At 41.8% G+C, this 27,955-nt stretch overlaps 1 protein-coding gene across 9 annotated transcripts in view; it reads left to right on the top strand.

Moving 5' to 3' along the window:
• Positions 1-26,230, top strand: part of ksr1a (kinase suppressor of ras 1a) — a 160,442-nt gene extending 134,212 nt beyond the window's left edge. For 2 of the 9 annotated variants that reach the window (XM_078422634.1, XM_078422640.1), the window contains 6 exons: positions 3,554-3,948; positions 7,330-7,426; positions 8,451-8,584; positions 9,698-9,829; positions 11,871-12,006; positions 15,087-18,590. In XM_078422634.1, coding sequence (XP_078278760.1) covers positions 3,554-3,948; positions 7,330-7,426; positions 8,451-8,584; positions 9,698-9,829; positions 11,871-12,006; positions 15,087-15,248 — 1,056 coding nt within the window. In that variant the 3' untranslated portion in view covers positions 15,249-18,590. Of the gene's footprint in view, positions 1-3,553; positions 3,949-7,329; positions 7,427-8,450; positions 8,585-9,697; positions 9,830-11,870; positions 12,007-15,086; positions 18,592-20,045 lie in introns of those variants that run through there. The other 7 variants (XM_078422642.1, XM_078422641.1, XM_078422637.1 and 4 more) reach the window with 6 other exon arrangements.
• The last annotated feature ends 1,725 nt before the right edge of the window (positions 26,231-27,955 follow it).

Genomic DNA, 27,955 nt, shown 5'->3' on the forward strand with positions numbered 1-27,955 from the left:
ATATTCCCTTTTATGGTATTAGTGCCCGTGATAGTAGAATGTTGTTGTGTAAACTCTAGTTTTATTTGTGAAGTTAGTGTAACCATGTACCTGCACTTGAGAATGAAGCTCAACCCACATAATGTATAAATACTATTTCTGAACCTGATTCATTTTCTCCAGACAAAACCACTACGTTTTGAGTACAGCACATAAATTTCATATACAGTAACATAGGACAGTCAGGCACAGGAACAGGCCCTTCAGCCCCCATGATGCCAAGAGAAACTCCTTTCATCTGCACATAATCCATATCCTTACTTTCTCTATATATCCATGTGCCTGCATAAAAGCCTCTTCAATGCCCCTATTGTAGCTGCCTCAGCACCACATCTGGCAACTCATTCCAGGTACCACCACCCTCTGTGTGTGTAAACAAAACAAAACAAAACAACAGCAACCTGCCCTACATATTTCCTTTTAATCTTTGCCCATCTCGCCTTCAAACTATGCTCTCTACTCTTTGACATTTCCACCCTGGAACAAAGTTTCTGAATGTCTACCCTATCTATGCCTCTCATAATTTTATATACTTCTAATAATAATAATAATAATATTCATTTATTGTCATTACAACGAGTACAACGAAATTTAAAAATAGCCAATCCTGACGGTGCGTAAAAACATATATGCAATAAATGCAAAAACAAATAAATACAATTATATTAAGTACAAAAGTTTTAACAGTGTTGCCTAGTGCAGAAGGTAGTGTTCAGTTCTCGTATGGCCCTGGGGTAAAAACTGTTCTTAAGTCTGTTTGTTCGGGATTTGATCGACCTGAAACGTCGACCAGAGGGCAGATGAACAAACAGACGGTGGCCGGGGTGGGATGGATCTTTTATTATTTTGCCTGCTCTACTGAGGCAGCGTAGGCTGAACAGGTGCTCCAGGGAGGGCAGTGAGCAGCCGATGAACTTCTGGGCCGTCGTGATGACCCTCTGAAGGGCCTTCCTGTCCTTTTCTGAGCAGCTGGCATACCATGTGGTTATACAGTATGCCAGCACAGGTATATCAGGTCTCTCCTTAGCTTCTGGCATTCCAGAGAAAACAATCCAAGATTTTTGTTGTTGTTAGAAACATAGAAACATAGAAAATAGGTGCAGGAGTAGGCCATTCGGCCCTTCGAGCCTGCACCGCCATTCAATATGATCATGGCTGATCATTCAGCTCAGTAGCCTGTACCTGCCTTCTCTCCATACCCCCTGATCCCTTTAGCCACAAGGGCCACATCTAACTCCCTCTTAAATATAGCCAATGAACTGGCCTCAACTACTTTCTGTGGCAGAGAATTCCACAGACTCACCACTCTCTGTGTGAAGAAATGTTTTCTCATCTCGGTCCTAAAAGACTTCCCCCTTATCCTTAAGCTGTGACCCCTGGTTCTGGACTCCCCCAACATCGGGAAAAATCTTCCCGCATCTAGCCTCTCCAACCCCTTAAGAATTTTATATGTTTCTATAAGATCCCCCCTCAGTCTTCTAAATTCCAGCGAGTACAAGCCCAGTCTATCTAGTCTTTCCTCATATGTAAGTCCCGCCATCCCAGGGATCAATCTGGTGAACCTCCTCTGTACTCCCTCTAAGGCAAGAACGTCTTTCCTCAGATTAGGAGACCAAAACTGCACACAATACTCCAGGTGCGGTCTCACCAAGGCCCTGTACAACTGCAGCAGAACCTCCCTGCTCCTAAACTCAAATCCTCTTGCTATGAATGCCAACATACCATTCGCTTTCTTCACTGCCTGCTGCACCTGCATGCTTGCTTTCAATGACTGGTGCACCATGACACCCAGGTCACGTTGCATCTCCCCTTCTCCCAATCGGTCACCATTCAGGTAATACTCTGCTTTCCTGTTCTTGCCGCCAAAGTGAATAACCTCACATTTATCCACATTATGGGAAGAGTACTTTTAGTAAGTAGTTTTAACTGGGATTTCAAATGTCTGGAAATATCAAACAATTGAATGTTAAGTTCCTTGAAATGTTAGGCTAGTCTGGAAGTTTGGAGCACTTTGAATCCAAGGTGAGCTCGCCAGTTAGATTTTATATTAGCTTGGAGGGAATCAAAGGGTAGTTGTGGAGTGTCATTTTTCTGATTGGAGACCTGTGACCAGTGGTGTGCTACAAGGTTCAGTACTGGGCCCACTTCTTTGTAATCAAATGTAATGTTTTGGATGCCAGTGTGGTTGCATTGTTAGTTAATTTGCAGATGACACTGATATTGGTGGTACAGTGGACAGTGACGAAGGATATCTAAGTTCACAACAGGATCTAGAACAATTGGGAAATTGGGCTGAGGAATGGCAGATGGAATTTAACTCTTCAATAGTCAATAGTCGTTTATTTGTCACATACACATAAATGTGTAGTGAAATGAAACATTACCCGCAGTTCAACAATAAGACCAATAAGAATAATCAATAAAAATGTAATAACACATACAATCATAAACTAACACCAAACAAAAAGAAACATCCATCACATGGAGTGTCCTCCAGTCCCTCCTCACTGTGATGGAAGGCCAGAAGTGTGAGGTATTGCAGTTTGGTACGTCAAACCATGGCAGAACTTGTACAGTAAATGGTGGAGCTCTTGTAGGGCCATTCTTATTTACGTGTATGACCATGTGAGGTCACACACGTGACCAGTCATATTTGACCTCTTACCCTAAACAAACATTGGCAGCATAACATATAAACATTTCACTTGATAAACTTCGACCCATATAAGTCATATATACAGAACAAAACAATATACCTGTTATGCTTTCAGAATTAGAAGAGACGTATTCCACAAATTTTTGGTCACACACGTGACTAAGAATGGCCCTGTAGAGTGTGGAGATATGAATACAGGAGCACGGTTCACTGAATGTGGTGGTTCAGGTGGATAAGGTGGCGAAGAAAGCATTTGGGAGGCTTACCTTCATTGGGAAAGGTGCTGTCCAAAACCTGGGACATTATGATACAGCTGTTAGTCATTGGTGAGACCATACTTGGAATTCTGGTAGCTCAGATAGACAAAGAATGTAATTAAGTTGGAAAGAGTGCAGAAGAGATTCACCTGGATGTTACCTGGACTTGCGGACTTGAGTTAGAGTGGGAGACTGGATAGGCTTGGACTCTTTTCTTTGGAATGTAGGAGATTGAGGGGTAACCTTATTGAAATGTACAAAATCATGAGGAATATGGATACTCTCAATCTTTTTCTCAGAGTTGAAGATTCTAAAACTACAGGCCGTAGACTTGAGGGGAGAGATTGAAGGGGGACCTGAGGGCGACTTTTTCACTGTCCGTTTCTGCAATGAGCCGAGAGAGGAAGCCATAGAAACGCATACAATTATGATCTTTAAAAGACATTTGGATGGATGAGTAATGGGAAGGGTTCAGAAGAACATGGGCCAAGACTAGGGAAAGGAGGCTTGTGAGGAAAGGCTGGTGCTAGGAACAATTGATTAAAAATCACATCGTGTCAATTTGTGCAATTATATTCCTGTGTTTGAAATTTCCTTTCAGAATGAAGATCGAGCTCTCGAAGATGAGGAGGCTAGTAAGTCAGAATTGGAGTACGAGACTGATGAGGTGGACGATTTGCCAAGTACGAGACCCCACTGGAAGGGGCCCATTTTCCGCAAGGCCAGCCAGACAAGTGTCTTCTTGCAAGAATGGGACATCCCCTTTCATGAATTGGAGGTCGGAGAGCTTATTGGCCAAGGGCGATGGGGCAAAGTTCACAAAGGACGCTGGCACGGAGAAGTGGCAATTAGGTTGTTGGAGATTGATGGCAACAACCAGGATCACCTGAAATTGTTCAAGAAAGAAGTGATGACTTATCGTCAAACCAGGCATGAGAATGTGGTACTTTTCATGGGAGCCTGTATGCATCCCCCTCATTTAGCCATTATTACAAGGTAGGCAAAATATCAGTGCCCCTTTATATCTTAATATTATACCTCTGCTTCATTTTTAATAGGAGTCTGAGGGGGTAACCTTTTGCCCACAAATGGTGGTGGGTGTATGGCATAAGCTGCCAGAGGAGATAGTTGAGGCAGGGACTATCCCAACATTTATGAAACAGTTAGACAGGTACATGGACAGAACAGGTTTGAAGGGATATGGACCAAGCACAGGCAGGTGGGACTAGTGTAGCTGGGACATGTTGGCCGGTGTGGGCAAGTTGTGCCGAAGGGCCTGTTTCCTCACTGTATCACTCTATTCATCGATGTTCAAAACTACTTAAGCCACAGTTGAATTTATGCAAAACGGCGGTTATCTCTTTTCCCCAAATTATTAATTATTTGAACATGATTTAAAAAAATTGAAATTTGCAATGAGATATGTTAGTGCAATATGCTTGCAATATACTGGCCTTGTCTTGGTGCAAAATTTTTCATTGGCAGACAGTATTATTGGGTTCAACATCATTAGCAGAAACACGTAGTAGTTTGCACATGCCGTTTCCTTTCTGTCTAAATACACTGGCAGACAAATCTGACCAGTCATTCTCCGTGGGTAGCTTACAACCCCATGGTATGAACAATGAATTCTCCATCTTCAGGTAATCTTCACAAACCCCTGAGCCCTGGCCAACCTTGCACCTATCTCTTCCCTTCCATCTGCATTCCTAAACAATTCATACCTCTTCAATCATCCAGCTTCACAATTCACAACTCTCTAATCCTTTTGTCTCACACCTTGTGTGTGTTCATCTCTGACCTTTGTTCAACCATCTGCCCATCAACACAAACCATGTTCACCTATGATCTGCTATGCTTTGGCCTGCCCCTCCACTCTTCTAGCTTTCTTTCACCCCACCCACCTCTGCATTCTGTCTGAAGAAGGGTCCCAACCCGAAATGTCATCTATCCATGTTCTCTGGGGATGCTGCCTGACCCGCTGAGTTGCTCCAGCATTTTGTGTCTGACCAGTTAGCTTGATTCAACCTACCTTCTCTTGCTTGTTCATTGATAATGTCAGATGTTGTTTGAAGAAGATTGTTGTTTAGCTAAACATGCAATCCCTATCCTGCTTTAGGTTTAGATTTATTATTGTCACGTGCCGAGGTACAATGAAAAGCTTTGTTTTACATTTGATGGTACCCAATCAGATCAGATAATACTCTACCTGAATACAATCAAGTCAAACTCAAGTACAATAGGTAGAGCGAAAGGGAAGATACAGAGTGCACAATATCGGTCTCAGCATTGTAGGGCTCCAGTTCCAGAGACAAAGTCCAATGTTCACAATGGGGTAGAAGTGAATTGGTCAGTACCCTAGTTTTTTTAGGTACGTGAAGAGGAAAAAATAGTCAAGGCAAATGTGGGTCCCTTGAAGACAGAAGCAGGGGAATTTATTATGGGGAACAAAGAAATGGCAGACGAGTTAAACCGTTACTTTGGATCTGTCTTCACTGAGGAAGATACACACAATCTCCCAAATGTTCTAGGGGCCGGAGAACCTAGGGTGATGGAGGAACTGAAGGAAATCCACATTAGGCAGGAAATTGTTTTGGGTAGACTGATGGGACTGAAGGCTGATAAATCCCCAGGGCCTGATGGTCTGCATCCCAGGGTACTTAAGGAGGTGGCTCTAGAAATAGTGGAAGCATTGGAGATCATTTTTCAATGTTCTATAGATTCAGGATCAGTTCCTGTGGATTGGAGGATATCAAATGTTATCCCACTTTTTAAGAAAGGAGGGAGAGAGAAAACGGGTAATTATAGACCAGTTAGTCTGACATCAGTGGTGGGGAAGATGCTGGAGTCAATTATAAAAGACGAAATTGCTGAGCATTTGGATAGCAGTAACAGGATCATTCCGAGTCAGCATGGATTTACGAAGGGGAAATCATGCTTGACAAATCTACTGGAATTTTTTGAGGATGTAACTAGGAAAATTGACAGGGGAGAGTCAGTGGATGTGGTGTACCTCGACTTTCAGAAAGCCTTCGACAAGGTCCCACATAGGAGATTAGTGGGCAAAATTAGAGCACATGGTATTGGGGGTAGGGTACTGACATGGATAGAAAATTGGTTGACAGACAGAAAGCAAAGAGTGGGGATAAATGGGTCCCTTTCGGAATGGCAGGCAGTGACCAGTGGGGTACCGCAAGGTTCGGTGCTCGGGCCCCAGCTATTTACGATATACATTAATGACTTAGATGAAGGGATTAAAAGTACCATTAGCAAATTTGCAGATGATACTAAGCTGGGGGGTAGTGTGAATTGTGAGGAAGATGCAATAAGGCTGCAGGGTGACTTGGACAGGTTGTGTGAGTGGGCGGATACATGGCAGATGCAGTTTAATGTAGATAAGTGTGAGGTTATTCACTTTGGAAGTAAGAATAGAAAGGCAGATTATTATCTGAATGGTGTCAAGTTAGGAAGAGGGGATGTTCAACGAAATCTGGGTGTCCTAGTGCATCAGTCACTGAAAGGAAGCATGCAGGTACAGCAGGCAGTGAAGAAAGCCAATGGAATGTTGGCCTTCATAACAAGAGGAGTTGAGTATAGGAGCAAAGAGGTCCTTCTACAGTTGTACCGGGCCCTGGTGAGACCGCACCTAGAGTACTGTGTGCAGTTTTGGTCTCCAAATTTGAGGAAGGATATTCTTGCTATTGAGGGCGTGCAGCGTAGGTTCACTAGGTTAATTCCCGGAATGGCGGGACTGTCGTATGTTGAAAGGCTGGAGCAATTTGGCTTGTATACACTGGAATTTAGAAGGATGAGGGGGGATCTTATTGAAACATATAAGATAATTAGGGGATTGGACACATTAGAGGCAGGAAACATGTTCCCAATGTTGGGGGAGTCCAGAACAAGGGGCCACAGTTTAAGAATAAGGGGTAGGCCATTTAGAACGGAGATGAGGAAGAACTTTTTCAGTCAGAGAGTGGTGAAGGTGTGGAATTCTCTGCCTCAGAAGGCAGTGGAGGCCAGTTCGTTGGATGCTTTCAAGAGAGAGCTGGATAGAGCTCTTAAGGATAGCGGAGTGAGGGGGTATGGGGAGAAGGCAGGAACGGGGTACTGATTGAGAGTGATCAGCCATGATCGCATTGAATGGCGGTGCTGGCTCGAAGGGCTGAATGGCCTACTCCTGCACCTATTGTCTATTGTCTATTGTCTATTATGGAAGGACCGTTCAGGAGTTGATAACAGAGGGGAAGAAGCCGTTCCCAAGTCTGGTGGAGCGCAATTTCAAGCTTCTGTACTTCAGGATGAGAGCCTAATTCTAATCTTTAAATGTTGTCAGGTGTTTTCAGTTTGTGACCGAATATATATATTTTTTCCCAGTTTCTGTAAAGGACGAACACTCTTCTCATTTGTAAGAGATTCCAAAACCACACTGGATATTAACAAGACGAGGCTAATTGCACAAGAAATTATAAAAGTAAGTCTATATAAGAGGGTTTTAACACAAATTTTACTCTTTGAATATTTCTTAAAGATATATTGTTCGTGCTTTTGGCACAATAGATTGAACCTTAACCTTCAAAAGCAGGTGATTTGGAGAAAGCCGAGAATAATAATCTGGAACAAGAACCAAAACTGGTCACTTTCAGTTTTAAAGGACTGGAGTCAAAAGGAGACGTGATCATTTCATTTGTGCGAAGTAGATTGATCATTTTAAATGTTATGATGATTGACTGTCACTCTACTTATAATCCAAGGTCGCTGGGGTTTCTTAACACTCAGGGAGCCAAACATCAAAGTGGGGACTAAGAGATGGAGTAAGCTCCTTTACACACTGACTGCCACGGCCCTTGGGAACTGAAGTGTTTATTTCAGGCTGATAGACTTGTTGAGTCATCCCAAGAAAATAGCCACCTCTGTGATTTGGCCTCATTCCCCCTGCACCATGATACAAGCACGGCCTCCCATCTTCCACACCCCAACCATGCTCCCAACTGCAAAGGTACCCCGTCTATATTGTGATACACGTTTCTCAGGTGGCAAAAGGGTGGAAACTTCACTGAAAGGAGTCCCGCACTTAAATTAGGAACATTAGAGAAACCCTATTTTTCCCCCATCAGACAAGAATTCCCACTCCCCCTTCCTCCAACGCGTAACTCTCATCCAATTTTTCAAAAGGGATTATAATTTATTTCCGTGGAAATTTTCCTTGATTCACAAGGGTGTCAAAGGTTAATGGGGAGAAGGCAGGAGAATAAGGTTGAGAGGGAAAAGTTATGGCTTAATTCTGTTCCAATGACATGAACTTTGAGTTTCATTATTTATGCTCTATGCTTGAAAGGGGAGTTTCAGTCACTTATCAAATAGTTATTCTTTCATGTAGTTTTGGCAAATGAGTTCTATTAAGTTAACACCCGTTGTTTGCAGTGTAATTATTGTACCTGTGCAGATTTCTCCTCCATCTGTTTTGCACACTTCACAGTTGCTACTTTTAATTCTAGGGGATGGGCTACCTTCATGCAAGGGGCATTGTGCACAAGGATTTGAAATCAAAGAATATCTTTTATGACAATGGAAAAGTTATCATCACAGACTTTGGGCTATTTGGTATATCTGGTGTGGTGCAAGAGGACAGGTAAGATGTGAATGCAGTCACTCGGGCAATCGGTTCCAACTCTGCTGAGGATTGTTATACTTCAAAATGTTGTCTCCTATTTTCTTCCCCTTCCCTGTTATGTGTTGTAGCTCCTTGTAGTGATATTCTGGTTGGGCACTATTCGTGTTGTTAATATGTGGCTGTGAGCTTCCATGGAAGTGTAGAAACTGTGAGCTGAAGTAGGTCATTTGGGCTCCTTCAAGTTTGACCTGCTCATCCCAATTTGGCATCTCGTCCCTGCTTTCTCTCTTCATCTCTAACTCCTTCTTAAATAAATGTTAATGATTTGACCTGTGGTGGGGAAATGCACTGGTTCATCATTTTGTAGGCGAAGAAATTTCTCATCATCTCAGTCCATAATGGTCTATCCTGTCTCCATGGACTGTGACCATCAATTCTGGAGTTGCCCACCATCTAATCTGCTTTGTCCCGTGGGATTTTATAAGTTTTGATGAGGTCCCCTCTGTTTTAAACTAGCAATTGATAATACTCACTAGGGGCATTTTTACATATATACCAAGCCAATTAGCCTACAAACCTGTACGTCTTTGGAGTGTGGGAGGAAACCGAAGATCTCTGAGAAAACCCAGGCAGGTCATGGAGAACGTACAAACTCCGTACAGACAAGCACCCTAGTCGGGATCAAACCCGGGTCTCTGGTGCTATAAGGCAGCAACTCCACTGCTGTGCCACCGTGCCACTCTAATATCAAGAACCATGTGAATATGTACTGAATCTGACACCATGGTCCCCACATTAGCTGCTGAATTTGGTTGAATTATAAGGTGAGCCACAATTGCTGGCTTTTGGTAATACACATCTGGAGTTAAATGGGGCAGAGGTCTTTCGGAAAACATATTGCAGCTAAAGGTCTTTGCTCTAACATTAGGTAGGAAATGTGGTGGCGCTTGACTTTGAGGCCTAAGTAGTGAAATATTCTTGAACTAAGTATCTGTGGCCTGATTACAGCCATTGAAGTTGGTGCTTTTAATAGTCAATCTCTTAGATGCATTTTCTTGTTTAGTGCTACTGGTTTGCATAGCTATATTTCTTTCAATCATGTTTCTAATTTTGTCCTTAAAATCACGACAGGAGAGAGAACGAGTTGAAGCTGCCAAATGGATGGTTGTGCTATGTGGCACCTGAAATAGTCCAAGAAATGTATCCAGGCAAGGATGAAGACAAGCTCTCCTTTTCAAAGGCAGGAGATGTCTACGCATTTGGGTAAGGTTTAAACCTTATGCAATGCCTGTATATTAATTGGAGCTAATACCTGATCAGAAAATAAAGTATTGTGGTGCCACTTGAGAGTTAGGCCACTCCCTGAGCGAACCCTCGGCATTGAGACTGGCAGGGTCTGGTGACTGACTGGGTCTTGTGTGTGGTCTCATGATAGAGAGAGAGGGAGAACTTTGGTGTTCGTGATTTGCCATCTAAATAAAGCCTTCCTGATTGGATTAACTTACCGTCTAGTCTTATTCCGGGCTGGACCCACTATACCCGCCACAGTATATTTATTTTAGATGTGTAATTTGAAGAATTTTATTTTCTCAGAAAATCATTCATAGACCAGTACAGCACAGGAACAGGCCTATCATCCCACAATGTCTCTGCCAATCTCTTACCAGTGTGCACATAATCCTTATCCATCCATTCCTTGCATATCCATGTGTCTATTTAAAAATCTCTTTAGATGCAACTATTGCAAATGCAACTATTGTAACTGCCTCGCCACCAACCCTGGCAGCACCATCCAAGCATTCACCACCCCCACGTGCAAAACAATTGTCCCATATTCACAAAATGCTGGAGTAACTCAGCAGGTCAGGCAGCATCTCGGGTCGAGACCCTTCTTCAGACTGATGTCAGGGGGGGCGGGACAAAGGAAGGATATAGGTGGAGACAGGAAGACAGTGGGAGATCAGGGAAGGGGGAGGGGAAGAGAGGGACAGAGGAACTATCTAAAGTTGGAGAAGTCAATGTTCATACCACTGGGCTGCAAGCTGCCCAGGCGAAATATGAGGTGCTGCTCCTCCAATTTCCGGTGGGCCTCACTATGGCACTGGAGGAGGCCCATGACAGAAAGGTCAGACTGGGAGTGGAAGGGGGAGTTGAAGTGCTCAGCCACCGGGAGATCAGGTTGGTTGAGGCAGACTGAGCGAAGGTGTTGAGTGAAACGATCGCCGAGCCTGCATTTGGTTTTGCCAATGTAAAGAAGTTGACATCTAGAGCAGCGGATGCAATAGATGAGGTTGGAGGAGGTGCAGGTGAACCTCTGTCTCACCTGGAAAGACTGTTTGGGTCCTTGGATGGAGTTGAGGGGGGAGGTAAAGGGACAGGTGTTGCATCTCCTGCGGTTGCAGGGGAAAGTACTGTCCCACCTACTTTCAAGCTGTGCCCTCAGTATTTGATATTTCCATCTTGGGAAAAAAGGTTCTACCCTATCCTATGCCTCTCGTAATTTTATTTACTTCTTTTTGGCTTTCCCTCAACCTCCGACATTCCAGAGGAAACAATCCAAGTCTGTCCAAACTCTTCTTATTGCTGATATTCCCTAATCTATGCATCATGCTGGTAAACTTCCTCTGCATCTTTTCCAAAGCCTCCACATCCTCCCTGTTTTGGGGTAACCAGAAGGATATGCAATGCTCCACATGTAGCCTTACCACATTTGTATAAATCTGCGTTGTGACCTCCTGACTTTTGTACTCAGTACCCCAACTAATGATTGCAAGCCTTTCTCCCATTCTATCTTTTTGCGTTGCCAGTTTCAGGGAGTTCTGGACATGAATCTCAAGATTCCTCTGTACATCAACGCTGTTAGGGTCTTGCCATTAATTGTATATTTTCCCCTTGCAACCCCACACTTGCTTGGATTAAACTCCATCTACCATTTCTCTGACAATTTCTGTGGCCCGAAACGTCACCCATTCCTTCTCTCCTGAGATGCTGCCTGACCTGCTAAGTTACTCCAGCATTTTGTGAATAAATACCTTCGATTTGTACCAGCATCTGCAGTTATTTTCTTACACATTTCTGTAGCTGATCTATATTCCTCTGTACACATATTAGATGGTTGATTGCAACCAATATGTTCATTTTGGGGACCTGAGGTCTTGGATGTGCAGCACTTTGGTCAACGTGGGTTGTTTTTAAATGTGCTATACAAATAAAATTGACTTGACTTGACTTGACTTTAACATTCAACTTTGTTCTTTTCTGTAGTTTAAAAAATATATTCATTTTTATATCCTTTCTTTTGAAGGACTATTTGGTATGAACTCCAATCAAGGGATTGGCCATTCAAGAACCAACCTGTGGAGGCAATAATCTGGCAGGTTGGCAGTGGCGAAGGAATCCAGAATCTTTTGGCTCAGATTTCCTTTGGAAAAGAAATAACGGTGAGTGAGTACAATCACAAGACAGCGGTGTAGACAGGAACCGCAGATGGTTTAAACTGAAGATAGACACAAAATGCTGGAGTAACTCAGCGGGACAGGCAGCATCTCTGGATAGAAGGAATGGGTAAAGTTTTGCGTCAAGACCCTTCTTCAGACTGAAGACTGGCTAGTCTGAGGAAGGGTCTCGACCCGAAACGTCAACAAGTTGCCTGTACCGATGAGTTGCTCCAGCATTTTGTGTCTATCACAAGACAGGTGGTGGTTTCCTCATCAAGTGATTAACTTGAAGGTTGCGCAAAGATGGTGAAATTCGGCATTTATATTGTCATGTTAAAAGTCTTGACACTTAACACTTTTAAGATAATGTGAATGCAAACTTCCTGTCAATGTTCTTTTGTTCAAGAAATTTGTCAAATTGATTTAAGATCCTTTATGATTAGAATATTGCACGCTGTTTGAGATTTTCTAAAGTTGCAGCGGTTGGGGTTTTAGAGGTTCCCTAACAGTAATATCTTTGTGGATAAATGATACTTCTGCCACATGGAATAGACAATAGACAATAGGTGCAGGAGTAGGCCATTTGGCCCTTTGAACCAGCACCACCATTCATTGTGATCATGGCTGATCATTCTCAATCAGTACCCCGTTCCTGCCTTCTCCCCATACCCCCTTGACTCCGCTATCCTTAAGAGCTCTATCTAGCTCTCTCTTGAAAGCATTCAGAGAACTGGCCTCCACTGCCTTCTGAGGCAGAGAATTCCACAGATTTACAACTCTCTGAAAAAGTTTTTCCTCATCTCTGTTCTAAATGGCCTACCCCTAATTCTTAAACTGTGGCCCCTGGTTCTGGACTCCCCCAACATTGGGAACATGTTTCCTGCCTCTAATGTATCCAACCCCTTAATAATCTTATGTTTCGATAAGATCCCCTCTCATCCTTCTAAATTCCAGTGTATACAAGCCTAGTCGCTCCAGTCTTTCAACATACGACAGTCCCGCCGGGAATTAACCTAGTAAACCTACGCTGCACGCCGTCAATAGCAAGAATATCCTTCCGCAAATTTGGAGACCAAAACTGGAATAGATAAGCTGGTGTTCATTTTCTATATAGTGCACAGTTAATTGAGCAACTTGTTGAAGCATTGCATTTGATCTTAGTTTATGAAAAAGAAAATTCAGCTCTTGTTAGAAGTAACAGTTTTTGATTGGTTTGTTAGTCTCTGCATGAAGAACATAAATTTTCCTTTCCAATAGAGGCTGCTATCAATTTGACAATAATTGAAATAATCTTTTTAAAATTTCAAGCAGGAATGAAAAGGTACTGCAGAGAAGGTTTACGAGGTTGTTGCCAGGATTTGAGGGCCTGAGTTATAGGGAGAGGTTGAGTAGGCTAGGACTTATTCCTTGGAGTGCAGAAGGATGAGGGGTGATCTTATAGAGGTGTATAAGATCATGAGAGGAATAGACAGGGTAAATGCACTGTCCTTTACCCAAAGTTGGGGAATCAAGAACCAGAGGACTTAGGTTTAAAGTGAAGGAGGAAAGATTTAATAAGAACCTCAGGGGCAACATTTGTTTGCACAAAGGATGGTCAGTATATGAGGCAGGTACAATCACAATGTTTAAAAAAACATTTGGACAGGTACATGGATCGGATGTTTAGCGGAATATGGGCCAAACACAGGCAGGTAGGATGGGGCATGTTGGTCGGCGTGGGTAGGTTGGGCCAGAGGCCTGTTTTCACTCTGTATGACTCCGACTCTCTATGACTACTATGGGAAGACAGGAATGCAGAGTTGATGCTACAATCGGGTCCGTGGGTAGAGCAGGCTGGAGGGACTGAGTGGTTTACTGTTCCTACTTTGGACGTTCCTACAAAAATTGAAAGTTTACAACAAAGGGAATGGGGCGAGAAATGATCAAGCAGACGTCAATGGAAATCACGGCGGCTCAACGCTGAAACGATCTTTCCTTTCAAGCTGCAGAATGAGATTATTTTTTATTTACTCATTTATGGGTCATGGTGTTGCTAGCAGGGCCAGTAATAATTTCTCATCCCTGACTGGCACTGAAAGTAACAGTGAAACACCTTGGACTGCTGCCACCCTCACGGCGATGGTACTCCTGCAGTCCTTTTTATTATTGTTTACTTGATGCGGATGCCACTGGCACTGTGGGCATTTGATTATCCAAACCAAATTGCTTTTGGGTGAGAAGTTCCAGTATTAGCATCTAATGACAATGGTGGGTCAATGACGCAAGGCTGGAGGATGTGTGACGTAGAGGAACCTGTTCCATTATCCCCTTAGCAGGTGTCTACAGAATAGACTTGATGAGAGTAGTGTCCTCGGGCCCATTAAGTCCATAATGGCAGCCACAGTACACTGAAAGTTCAGGTTTATTATTGTCCTGGGTACCACGATACAATGAAAGGCTTTGTTTTGCATGATATCCATGCACATCCGATAATAGCCATGAATACAATCAAGTCATACTCCAGTATAATAGTTAGAGCAAAGGGAAAGATACAGGGTGCAGCCTATAGTTCTCTGCATTGTAGTGCATCAGTTCCATAGACAATGTCCAATGTCCGCATTGGGGTAATCAGATAGTACGCGAACAATTGGAAGGAGTGTCCAGAAGTCTGATAACGGAGGGGAAGAAGCTGTTCCTGAGCCTGGTAGTGTGCGCTTTCAAGTTTCTGAAATTTGTGTCCAAAGGGAGCAGGGAGAGGATGACAGTGTATGTTGAGGTTGACTAGGCAGTGGAAGGTAAGGCAAGTCAAAAAGACTGATAAAGCAAAGGGAGTCTGAAGAAGGGTCTCAACCCGAAACGTCACCAATTCCTTCTCTCCAGAGATGCTGCCTGTCCCGCTGAGTTCCTCCAGCATTTTGTGTCTACCTTCGGTGTAAACCAGCACCTGCAGTTCCTTCCTACACAGAGCAAGGGGAGCTTTCTGCTACCTACTGGAGCATGGCCACAACCTGGTGCGCAGCAACCTCTCGCATCCCGTGGTCTAAATCCTGCCACCTGCAAAGGGGGAAGTGAAACACTGACGACTTATTCTGCTTGCTCCATAGGAAATCCTCTCCATGTGCTGGTGTTATGATCCACGTGAAAGACCGACCTTCTCTCAGCTGATGGACATGCTTGAAAAACTGCCAAAGCTGAACAGACGACTTTCTCACCCAGGCCACTTCTGGAAATCTGCAGAGTTAGTATCTCATCAACTTCAACTTTGAAAACATGCAATGCGATGCTTCAGTGCACCTGGCTTTATTTATTCGTTTATTTTAAAAATAATGTTAACTTTTGACATTGCTTTTACCAGTCTAGCTGTTGACATTATGCTAGCCATTTTTTTGTGGACTAAGCAGCTTAACTCCATCCAGGGACGCCGACAGTCCTTTCAGGTGAGGTAGTGGTTTACCTGCACCTCCTCAAGTCATCTACTGTATCTGGTGTTCCCAGTGTGGGCTCCTAAATGTCGGCGAGACCAAGCGTAGACTTGGCGATCGTTTGGCTGACACGTACACTCATTTCACCTTGGCCTATGTGATCTCCCGGTTGCCAAATATTTCAACTCCTTTTGCCACTCCCATACTGTCCTGGGCCTCCTCCATGGTTATAGTGAGACCACACGCAAATTGGAGGAACAGCACCTCATATTTCACTTGGGCAACTGACAACCCAGTGGTATGAATGTTGATTTCTCTCATTTCAAGTAACTCCTGCATTTCCAGTCTCCCCCTCCCTCCCTCCCCACCCTAGTCGTCCTACCCGTTCCACTGTTCACATCCTTGTACCTTCTCATTGGCACATCTTCCCCAGCCAACAATGGGCCATTATCGGACTCCACCCTACTGTCATCTGTCGCCCACCCTGATTTGTTCTGGCATTTTCCCGCCATCCAGTTTATTTCTCCCCCTCTCCCCCCTCCCCCCTCCACCTCTACTTTCAGTTTGAAGATGGGTTCTGACCTGAAATGTCGCCTATTCCTTTTCTCCAGAGATGCTGCCTGACCTGCTGAGTTACTCCAGCATTTTGTGTCTATCTCCAGTTTAACTTTAGTGTTGGTTATTAGGTGTTTTAAGAAATTACCACCAATTTGAAGTATTTTTGGTTTTTCGATGAACAATTTAATCATATTAAAGCTTCTTTATTCTCACTTACAACTAAATTTTGACCTTGTTCAGTGGGTGGTTACAAGCATAAAGATGCAGTTACAGTACTTGGCCACAGTTATAAAAAGTACAAGTGTTGATCTCGAGTACATATACTTATTGTATTCACCTCCAAGCCATTTTCTCTTAACTAACATGTTTTTTTCTGGTATTTTATCATTCGTTAATGGCTCTGTAGCATATAGATAAATGGGTTTAAATAAGCTGCCTGTTCCGCTGAGTTACTCCAGCATTTTGTGTCTATCTTTGGTGTAAACCAGCACCTGCAGATTCTTCCTGTGCAGATAAATAGGTTTTTTTAAATTGAGATTTCTCAAAATGGTATTCACCATTTACTTCTCAGTCACATCAGTGAATCAACACCTTCACTGTCAATCAGAAGTTAAATCTACACCATAAGATTTGTCATGTGCCAAGATTATTGAAGATGCATTTTCACTATACGCACACTAAAACAGTCAAAAGCAATTGACGCTGTTACACATTTCCTCATGTACAAGATATCTTGCATTTTCCAATTGTCGGTACTTCGGGGCCCATTTGTCACGTGGGAGGAGGTGGTGGCTCCTGACGGCTACGAGGATAGATCAGTAGATAGAAGAATTTTCAGTGGTGAGAGTAGCCTGGCTCCACAAGAGGTATATTTTAAGCAACTTCACAATGATCAGTTGAGTGGTAATGGTGCTAGTTGAGCCATTGGGTTGCATTTGTTGAATGCACCCTGAGCCCAGTGCAACACCACAGTTTCATCGGAAAGGTTTTATTGCAGTCGAGGCAACTTATTTAGTAAAGGTTCGCCTTTTTTTTGGATCATACTGGTCATCACCAATATTGATGTCAGCTCCAAAATTGTCCCATTGATGTCGTGTTTTCAAAAAATACTACCTTCAACCATTTCGGAATTGAGTTGTTCAGACTGGCACGGTGGTACAGCGGTAGAGCTACTGCCTTATAGCACCAGAGACCCAGGTTCGATCCCGACAACGGGTACTTGTCTGTACGGAGTTTGTACGTTCTCCCTGTGATCTGCGTGGGATTTTTTTCCGAGATCTTCAGTTTCTTCCCACACTCCAAAGACGTACAGGTTTGTAGATTAATTGGCTTGGTATAAATGTAAAATTGTCCCTCGTGTGTGTGTAGGGACAGTGTTAGTGCGCGGGGATCGCTGGTGGGCGCGGACTCAGTGGGCTTGAAGGGCCTGTTTCCGCACTGTATCTCTAAACGAAACCATTGGTGTGAATTGCAAATACTCAACAGTGCGCATCCAAGAAGTTATATTTATCATGTTACACGCTTATCAGTATGGAATAGCTTGCGTGAATGTGATAAATGTGATTTAATACGTTTTGTATTTTATAATAACTTTCATTCTGAATGGGATGTCTATGCTAATACTTTTTTCCTCTCTTTGTTTTGTTCATCTTTCTGCATTTCTTTTCCAATTCTTGTGTGAACTCTAGTTTTTATGCTTGGATCCTTTTGTAACTCCATGGACATTCATAACCCTGGTCTGTGATCCTGCACCATCCCTCTACATCCAAACTTTAATTTGAAAACTCTACCATTCACTTGTGTTTATACTTTGAACACTGCCAATATTCCTGCCGGTCTTTTAGTTTTTAATGCCTTTGGAATATATGAAACCTGGCGACTCTGAACTATCTTGTCTAATTTGTTTTCATCCATATTCCTCCATTTGATAAACGCTGGCATCATGTCTTGCATCAGAATCCTGCTTTGTAACCTTCAGTGAAATCTCTGAAAGACTAACTCTAACCTTATGTACCTTCTGCTGTTTTTCTGTACTGTTTCTCTCTCAAAAACAAAAGTAGCCGTCCATTTTCTGAGTGTCATTGTTCTTACGGTAGCAGTATATAAAATGTGGCAAGTAAAAAACAGAAGTGGCAATTGCTAATCTTTTTTTTTGCTTTGTGTCACCTTATGGGAGGTGCAGGAGGATGGTTTAGGTGTAATTTACTGTAGATTTCACAGTTAATATATTGCTCTAAAAGTGTCATGGTGAACTGTACAGTAAGTGGTCACCAGTGAATTTGTGTTGTAAGGCAGGAAAATTAAATAATTAAAGAATCAAGTGGATTATCTGCCCTCCTCTCACGGCACAAGATAATACAAAGGGGTGAATATTTGGTTTCATCAAGAGCCACGGTTGGACTCCTTGCATTCAATTTTGAGCAGCATTGTGTTGCTGCAGCTAGTGCAACTGCCTAACAGCTCCAGTGACTCCAATTCCAGTATTGTTGGCACATTGCCCCCATAACTGCATGGTTTTCTAAAGACTACCCAACAGCCAATGAATTGGCTCCTGTAAATTGGCCTAGTGTGGATGAGTGGTACGAAAATTGGGGGGGGGGGGGGCAAAGGGGAAGCATAGTTAAAGTGCGATCGGAATAAGTAAGGGAGATGGGTTGCTTTGACGGCCAGCAGAGACTCTAAGCGGAACTGCTGCCGTCTATGCCATTATGAAATGTACTTCATGAACTAATGTTAACTTTGGAGAAGTTGCTGCAAGGGGGCACCGGAATGAAACTGGAGCTGAAGGAATTGAACTGAATGGTTCCATTAGTGCCTCCTTGAACATAGGGAGGGTGTGGGCAGGCTTGGAGCACAAGAGGAAGAGGGGTGATCTTATAGATCTGTATAAGATTATGAGGGTAGATGCTCAGAGTAGCGGAATCAAGAACCAGAGGACATTGGTTTAAGGTGAGAGGAGAAAGATTTATTCAAGAGTCAAGTGTTTTACTTGGGCAATAAAAGTGTTTTATTGTCAGATGTGCAAGAAAGAACAATGAAATTCTTAATGGGCACCTGAGGGGCAACTTTTCACACAGAAAGTGGTGGGTAAATGGAATGAGCTACCAGAGGGAGGTATTTCAGCCAACTGCTATGACAACATTTAAAAGACATTTTGACAGGGTGGTGCAGCGGTAGAGTTGCTGCCTTACAGCGAAGGCAGCGCCAGAGACCCAGGTTCGATCCCGACTACGGGTGCTGTCTGTATGGAGTTTGTACATTCTCCCCGTGACCTGCATGGGTTTTCTCCGAGATCTTTGGTTTCCTCCCACACTCCAAAGACGTACAGGTTTGTAGGTTAATTGGCTTGGTAAATGTAAAAATTGTCCCTAGTGGGTGTAGGATAGTGTTAATATGCGGGGATCGCTGGTCGGCGCGGACCCGGTGGGCCGAAGGGCCTGTTTCCGCGCTGTATCTCTAAACTAAACTAAACTAAAGACAAATACATGGGAGGAAAGGTTTAGAGGCATATGGCCCCAACACTGGAATCTTGGTCGGAATGGCTAAGTTTGGCCGAAGGTCCTGTTTTCGCGATATGTAATTCTATGACTATGAGTAGTTTTTAAATAAAGGACTGGAGCAAATACTGGAACCCGGAATCAATAGTGTAAAAGAAAGGTTCCGCGTAATCTTGACATTAAGGTAATGAAAGTGTTATACCAATGGAAACACTATTATTCAAGAACTATAAATATATCCATGTCCCTTTTTGTTCAGTTCTACTTTAAATAAAACATGAAATAGTTTTCATTGTATGTACAGAATTTAGGAAGTAAATAGGGTATGTTAATGTTTTACAAAACTGTTACTTCCACTGTTGTGAAAATCAGTTCAATGCTGTAAAGGTATTAAACATGTTGCTGATCAATGTATTGGAAAGCTGCAAATAAAGAACTATGAGCTGTTTGCTAAAGTCAAATCAGCATGTGACTGGTTTTAATTTGTCATCTGCAATTGGGAAATATTTTAAAATGTATTGCTGTTACATTTGGCTTCTATGGGATTGTTTGCTCATTTCTTAACGATGCACTGTGTCTCATTTAGGTTGTCATTCTGAAAAAAAGAAACCGCATCAAGTAGTGAGTAACTGCTTTCACCGTCAGATATATTAACGTCCTTCCCAGCTTCAAATTTATTTAACATCCAATCCGTCCTTGTAACTTGTAACCTAACATTTTCTCTATCTTATCCAAATATCTATTACAGTAAATAGTTACTTAAGCAGCTTTTCATTGATCTGCAACAATCTTCTTAATGAATGCTGATAATTATTAAGCGGTCATTTTCCAATGAAAATGACGTCTTCTCAATATTGCAACCTGCCTGTTTATTGCATTTGACTTTAACTGCATAATAACAACTAAAAATAGCTTTTTTCTATACTTACCCAAAACATTCCCATGTTATGGCAGCTTTTGTGGCCAGCTTTGTTAAACAGCAACTAGATTAAAGCAAAAGTCTCTGGCCCTACTTTTGGTTGTGAAACAAGGTTTTTACCTGAAGAATATTTTAAATCATAGTCATAATTCTGACAGTCAAGATTCCAAGGGGGCATGACAGGGTGGATGCTGAGATGATGATTCCCTTGCAGGGTAGTGTGCAGCTAGTGTACACAGTCTTACAATATAAATTTGCCATTTAAATTGGATGAGGAGGAAGTCTTTTCAAAGGATTGTGAATCCTTGGAACTCCACTGCAAAGACCAATTCAAGACCACTTCTTGAATACTGTAACCCTTAATTGTCTTATAATCCTGGGTTTATTACAGGATCAAGAGTTGTGGGGAACAGGCATGAAAGTAGGCTTGAAGCCAGGGTCAGATCAGCTATGGAGACACTAGGAACTGCAGATGCCAGAATCTTGAACAAAACATCAAGTGGTGGGTGAACTCAGCGGGCCAGGCAGCATCTGGAGTGTGAATGGACAGATGACGTTTTGGGTCAAGACCCTTCCTCAGACAGGGTCACAGCTATGATCTCAATACATATTGTGCAACATAGAACAGCACAGAATCAGGCCCTTCGGCCCACCATGTCTGTGCTGAACATGATGCCAAGATAAACTGATCTAGACAATAGACAATAGGTGCAGGAGTAGGCCATTTGGCCCTTCAAGCCAGCACCACCATTCAATGTGATCATGGCTGATCATTCTCAATCAGTACCCCGTTCCTGCCTTCTCCCCATACCCCCTGACTCCGCTATTCTTAAGAGCTCTATCTAGCTCTCTCTTGAATGCATTCAAAGAATTGGCCTCCACTGCCTTCTGAGGCAGAGAATTCCACAGATTTACAACTCTCTAACTGAAAAGGTTTTTCCTCATCTCCGTTCTAAATGGCCTACCCCTTATTCTTAAACTGTGGCCCCTGGTTCTGGACTCCCCCAACATTGGGATCATGTTTCCTGCCTCTAACGTGTCCAAACCCTTAATAATCTTATATGTTTATATCTTTTCTGCCTGCAAGTGATCCATAGATTCATATCCTTCCATTGTCTGCAAGGCCTTTCTATAAGCCTCCCAAATACTACCCTGCTATGTTCTTGAGTTCAAAATGGCATTGCAAATGTGCCAGGACACTATTTTAATAATAATTAAATTAGGATTGAAAGAATGCTCCTGAGTTACCTAACAATTTTACCATGCTGTCAGAGTCATACAGGCCCTGCAGCCCAACTTTCCCATGCCAACCAAGATGCCTCGTCAACGCTCGTCCCACCTGCCTGTATTTGGTCCATATCGCTCTAAGAGGGGATCTTCAAGTTTCCCAGTACTTGTATATTTTTGTCCTGTTGTCCCGTTTTGTGCACTAAATCTAAATGTTACCATGTTTCCACTGTCCTTCAGTGAAATAGCTTAAGGTGAGCTCCCTGCAGAGAAACCTTCCACCAAAAGTCAGAACATGTGCATTTGACATTCCAAGTTACAAGTCCATTCCAGTGTCTATCTGATCTCTTTTTTATTTCATAAGCGAACCTATTGCAAGGGCCAGATTTAATTTAAAACGTGGTCTATTGGGTCTGGTGTTATTCTGCTTCTAGATTGCTTTCATTTATCCACTTTTCATTTATGTGCGATAATACATTATTTCAAGACTCGCTTCTGACATAATGAGCATAAATGAATGGGGCTGCTGTGTGGAAAATGGATCAGTGGTTCAATCTCAAGGGCTCTCTTTATTCCCGGCTGTAATTATAATGTGACCCCAAATATAATGCCGTTTTTTCCAAGTGATTTTGGTGTAAGATTGTACCACAGTTGGTGATATTTAGAAATGAACTCTGTCTTCTGCCATTCTATTGCCTGCACTAATAAAGGAAATGGATGTTGGAGGCTTGCGATCTGTAATTCTTCTCTGCACGATTTGATTTATTTTATTTTAACTTTGATTAACGCTGAATTTTCCTGTTTTTTGTTTTCTTTCAGGTTGTAGCAGTTGGTGCAAAATCTGGGTCGGCCTTGCATGCATCCAAATTCTCTCCCCTGTGGTACAACAACTCTAGCAATCATTTCCATCATTAAATTTTCCAAAAGTAACCTTTGGAGACATCCTAATAATTAGCCCTACCCTTCCCGAGCTCCTGAGCCTCTCCGACTTTCTTTCTCTGGGCTGATGGCTTCAAAGATAACCTTGTTTGCCGAAAGCCACCATACTAATGGAATGAGCTTGGGGTACTCGATTATACTTCCAACAAAAAAAAGTCTGCCACTGAACTGGGTCTGCTTTTACCACTGACTATACTAATGCTACACGAATGCTGACGAAGCATACAAATTATTTGCACTGTGCTGTGTTTTATACTTTCAAGGTTGTTAATTGATGATTAGCCATGGTACAACAATTTATTTACACCTTGAATGTTCTATGGCAATTTGTAGGTTGGATGTCTTATAATTTTTACTCAACCCCGCTTTCTCTGCAATGATGAAATTTGAAATGGATGTTAACTAGTTTATTTCTCATGTTCTCTTTCAGCGTAAATAATAGCTAAGATCTCACAAGGTTTGAAAGAATTGACCCAGGGAACTCTGGAACAACCAAGCAATCAGAAGCTATAGTATTGTTATTTGTTTTAGTCCATGAGCTGTCTGGCAGTGACATTATACTTAGAATTCCTCAGTTTATTCCAAAAAAAAATTGTTTTAATTTGTTTTTATTTTGCGCAGCAATTTTGTTGGTGAGTGAAAAGAGGAGAGGAAAGGAAAGGGCTCATAAACGAAAGGAGATTAAATCAAGTGCCTGATCCATCCACCTTTGTACAACATTTGAGGGATGGGGGTGTTAATGTAATTTTTTTTAAATGCTGGAAATGTGAAATGAAAACAGAAAATCTGAAATGCTCAGTAGGTCGGGCAGATTCTGTGGGTAAATAAGTTAACGTTTAGGCTTGTCAGAAACGGGTAAGAGGGTTAAAAAGATAGTTTTAAGTAAATGCATATACGTTCACAAAAACTTTCACAGTACTTGAAAGGGGTATATTGATGGCAGTGCTTAATGTATCTATACGTAGAAAGTCTACACAAAAACTTCCTTTACGTAAAACAATAGCATAGTGAAGATGTACTTGAAATGTTTTTCAGCACCATTAGTTCCATTGTTTTAATTAAAATTCAACCCGACTAAGGCCAGTGTGAGTATGGGAATGTGCTTTCTTTAGATGCCTGACCAAACCTGAAATCAATACGTTTAGTGAGGTAAATTCAGAGCCAGGATGGAACTGTTACCAGAGTTTCATTGCTGATCAGTCGCCAAATGATCTTGATCGTTGCAATGAAAAGATGAAGCATTATTTTGATGTGGTCTATTTAGTTAAACTTTTTTTTAGTTGATAAAGGGTTTTTAAAAACATGTATATCTTAAATGTGACCACCAAATGTTACAATGTATTATGTTGCCATTACTAGAACTGATGAGTGTATGAAAGGCATCCTGTTCAGATCTCCTTTCATCCTTTTGATTCAAACTGCAGTGAGAAAATAGATTTTGTGTTCTGCATTATTTATCGGCAATCTTTTTGAACGACTTATGCCTAACCAGTTACCGAAGGGAAGTTCCTGTAGTTTTTGTTACCTTGTGAAATGAACTTTAATTCCAATTCAGTCCTCTTTCCTAACCACGCTAGAGCTACTGACTTTCAGCGCCAGAGACCCGGGTTCGATCTTGACTGCGGGTGCTGTCTGTACATAGTTTGTACGTTCTCCCCGTGACCAGCGTGAGTTTTCTCAGAGATCTTTGACTTCCTCCCACACTCCAAAGAAGTACAGGTTTGTAGGTTAATTGGCTTGGTATAAATTATTCATTGTCCCTAGCGTGTGCAGGGATCGCTGGTCGGTACGGACTCGGTGGGCCGAAGGGCCTGTTTGCGTGCTGTATCTCTAAACTAAACTAGTGAGAGGATAGAGGGCCTGAGAAACTCTGGTGTGTACGTTTTACATAACACACACAAGCACAAGGTTGCATGAATTCTGAGCCCTTGATTCTGAGTTATCGCATCATAAAGCTCTACATCCTAAAATTTATACCCTTTTGTATTTATTGCATACACAAGGCTGCACCCACAAAGTCTGCATCTGATTCAAAAATCCAGGGAAAGCCGTACAGTGACTGAGTCCTGTAACCTGAGATCAAGTTTGATGCTGATGACTACTCTATAAATAAAACCGTGTTCTGTGAGTGTTTACATATAAACCAAATTCTTGCTAATGTGAAACCAGTATCAGAGGTACAGGTGTCAGAGGTTATGGGGAGAAGGCAGGAGAATGGGGTTTGGAGGGAGAGATAGATCAGCCATGATTGAATGGTGGAATGGACTTGATGGGCCGAATGGGCTAATTCTGCTCCTATTCCTTATGACCTAAGCTGACAATTGTTTGAATAATATTTTTCAACAGCTTTGAACTACAAAACTGATAATTAGAAAAGAGTATTTTAAACTACTAATTTTCCATGAAGACCACAGATTCCCGCATTTAAGTTCTCGCTGGTTGGCATAAACCTTTGAAGCTACACAGTCTTTCTAAATGCTACATTAAGCGCAAAATGATTCGGTAGCATCTGAGAGAAAATCCGTAGGTTTTTTCAGGACCTTCCATCAAACTTAAAGATGCTGGTGATTTTTTTTCTCTCTATTGATTCAGTCATAGTGCAACTCCACCATTTGAGTTTCTTAGTCACAAACTTTAAAAATGAATATTAGTAATGTGCTGGTAACTTTAATTGAACATGCACGCTACTTTCAGAGGTCTAAAAGTAAGTGATGCCATGAAATAGCAATTTTAAGGAAAGGCAGCAAAATTTAATTGGGAGTATGTTTATAATTTGCAGCGAGTTTTATGCCCGGAACGATCTATTCATAAACAGCGTGATTCAGAGGTTCTCTCAGTTACACAGGCAGGGTGTCTTTATTTTGTTTTGTAACTGTTGTGGACGTGGTCCCTTCAGTGATTGTTTATGTGTTTTGCATCTGAGACAGAATGTAATGCCGATATGTTACAGAGGCACCAAAGTGTATTGAAACGGAATAGCTTGATAAACCGCTGGGTTCACTGCAATCTTCAATTTGTGTTACGAATGTAAATGACATTTTATATTGACTTCTGGAGCTAGGTGTAGCATTTTGGTACTTCACAAATTCTGTACATGGATTCTCTGCTTTTTTTTTTTTTAAAGAGTGTTTCAGTAATTTATTGGTGGCTTAAACTTTAAGGATAGGGTGTTTTAGTGTTGGATTTTTTGCACCTTGGTGCAAAAAATATAACTCTTCCATTGACGAGAAACCCTGTGATAGTAGAAAGCACCATTGTATATTCTTCAATAAGTGGTGCCTCTTATTTTTATTTTTTTTATTTTATAAGATGGTTCTGCAAAAGGGGGTGGATAGAACACATTTTCACTCCGGAAAACAAATTAAAATGTGAAAAATGGCTGTGCTGTTTGTAGAATATTACAACAGTAGTTAAAATGCAAGATTGTCTGTAAATGGTGGCTAGTAAAAGTACTCTTTTGTGTAAGCAACTTAATTAGATTTGAATGTGATGTAAATTTGTACATAAAATTATATTTTCTATAAACTGGGTTTGTCTTCCAGGAAACTGTAATTAATTTATGAAAATCTGTTAGTATTAACCAAGGTCTATGTTTAGTTATGCAACTCGAGAATCTTGGTATGCTGGATGAATTCTGTATCAGACGTGTAGGTTTTTGTTCAATGTCTTAATGCTCACAATAAAAATTTCCATTGAACAATTGCCTTGTATTTTGTAATGTGTTGTACATCGCTATGTCTTATAATTCATATTTCTGTGCTGCGTGATAGGCTAAAGTGGCAAGATGGGAGGGTGAAGCAAATTAGCCACAAACATTCACTTGGGATTTATTGGGTTTACAAGAATGATCCCAGGAATGAGTGGGTTAACCTATGATGAGCTTTTGTCGGCACTGGGCCTGTACTAGCTGGAGTTTAAAAGAATGAGGGTGGATCTCATTGAAACACACAGAATAGTGAAAGGCTTGGATAGGGTGGATGTGAAGAGGATGTTTCCACTAGTGGGAGAGTCTAGGACCAGAGGTCATAGCCTTAGAAAGGAGATGAGGAGAAATGTCTTTAGTCAGAGGGTGGTGAATCTGTGGAGGCTAAGTCAGTGGATATTTTTAAGGCAGAGATAGACAGATTATTGATTAGTACAGGCGTCAGAAGTTATGGGGAGAAGGCAGGAGAATGGGGTTAGGAGGGAGAGATAGATCAGCCATGATTGAATGGTGGAGTAGACTTCATGGGCCGAATGGCCTAATTCTACTCCTATTCCTTATGGCCTTACGAGTGTTTAAATAGCATTGTATTTCTAAGAGTAGGAAGTTCTGCTGTCCATTAACAGTGAAATGTGGCTTCTGGTTTCCAACAAGCAAGTAGAACTTTTTTTTTAGTTTCGAGATATAGCATGGAAACAGGCTCTTCTGCCCACTGAGTCCATGTCAGCCATCGATCACAACAGTTCTATGTTATCCCACTTTCGCATCCACTCCCACCACATGAGGGGCAATTAACCGACAAACCTGCACGTCTTTGGGATGTGGGAGGAAATCGGAGCACCCGGAGAAAACCCAAGTGGTCACAGGGAAAAGGTGCAAACTCCACACAGCACTTGAGGTGAGGATTGAACGCGGGTCTCTGGCTCTGTGTTGATCTCTGGCTGGGGCACCTGGTGTGACAGGCTGCACTGACTGAACACTTGGAACTTCTCTGAATGTGAATGCAAAATGCTGTTTTAATTTGTGGGGCGTGCAAGACTGACAAGTATTGTTCACCCTGTAATCCGTGAAGATGGATAATGCCGGGAAAGTATCAGGATATAAAATTAATAAAGATAAAACTGAAATAATGCCTCTTTTTGAAGGCAATTATGACCAATGTAAAAGAGAAAGTCAGTTTAAATGGCAAAAAGAAGGCATTAAGTACTTAGGAGTTAAAGTAGATAATAAGTTAAATAATTTGTATAAATTAAATTATAAGCCACTAATAAAAAAAAATAGATGAGGACCTGAAGAAATGGATGAATCTCCCAATTACATTGATAGGGAGAGTGAACTGTATTAAGATGAATATTTTTCCGAGGATACAGTATTTATTTTCAACACTGCCTATACCTTTGCCAAATAATTTTTTTCAAGAATTGAACAAAATTGTGAGGAATTTTCTTTGGAAAGGTAAAATGCCAAGAGTGTCTCTGGAAAAATTAACATGGAAATTTGAATTAGGTGGACTGCAATTACCAAATTTTAAAAATTATTATCTGGCAGCACAAATGAGTTTTATTTCATCCTTTTATCAAGAGGGTGGAAAAACAGCATGGGTTAAAATTGAAATGGATAAAATAAAAGAGTTATGTCCAGAAGAATTTATATATAAATGGGAAGCAAAGCTATTAGTTAAGGATAAAGAGTCACCTTTCCTAAAACA

This window comes from Rhinoraja longicauda, chromosome 26 (assembly GCF_053455715.1).
Source record: "Rhinoraja longicauda isolate Sanriku21f chromosome 26, sRhiLon1.1, whole genome shotgun sequence".
Lineage (NCBI taxonomy): Eukaryota > Metazoa > Chordata > Chondrichthyes > Rajiformes > Arhynchobatidae > Rhinoraja > Rhinoraja longicauda.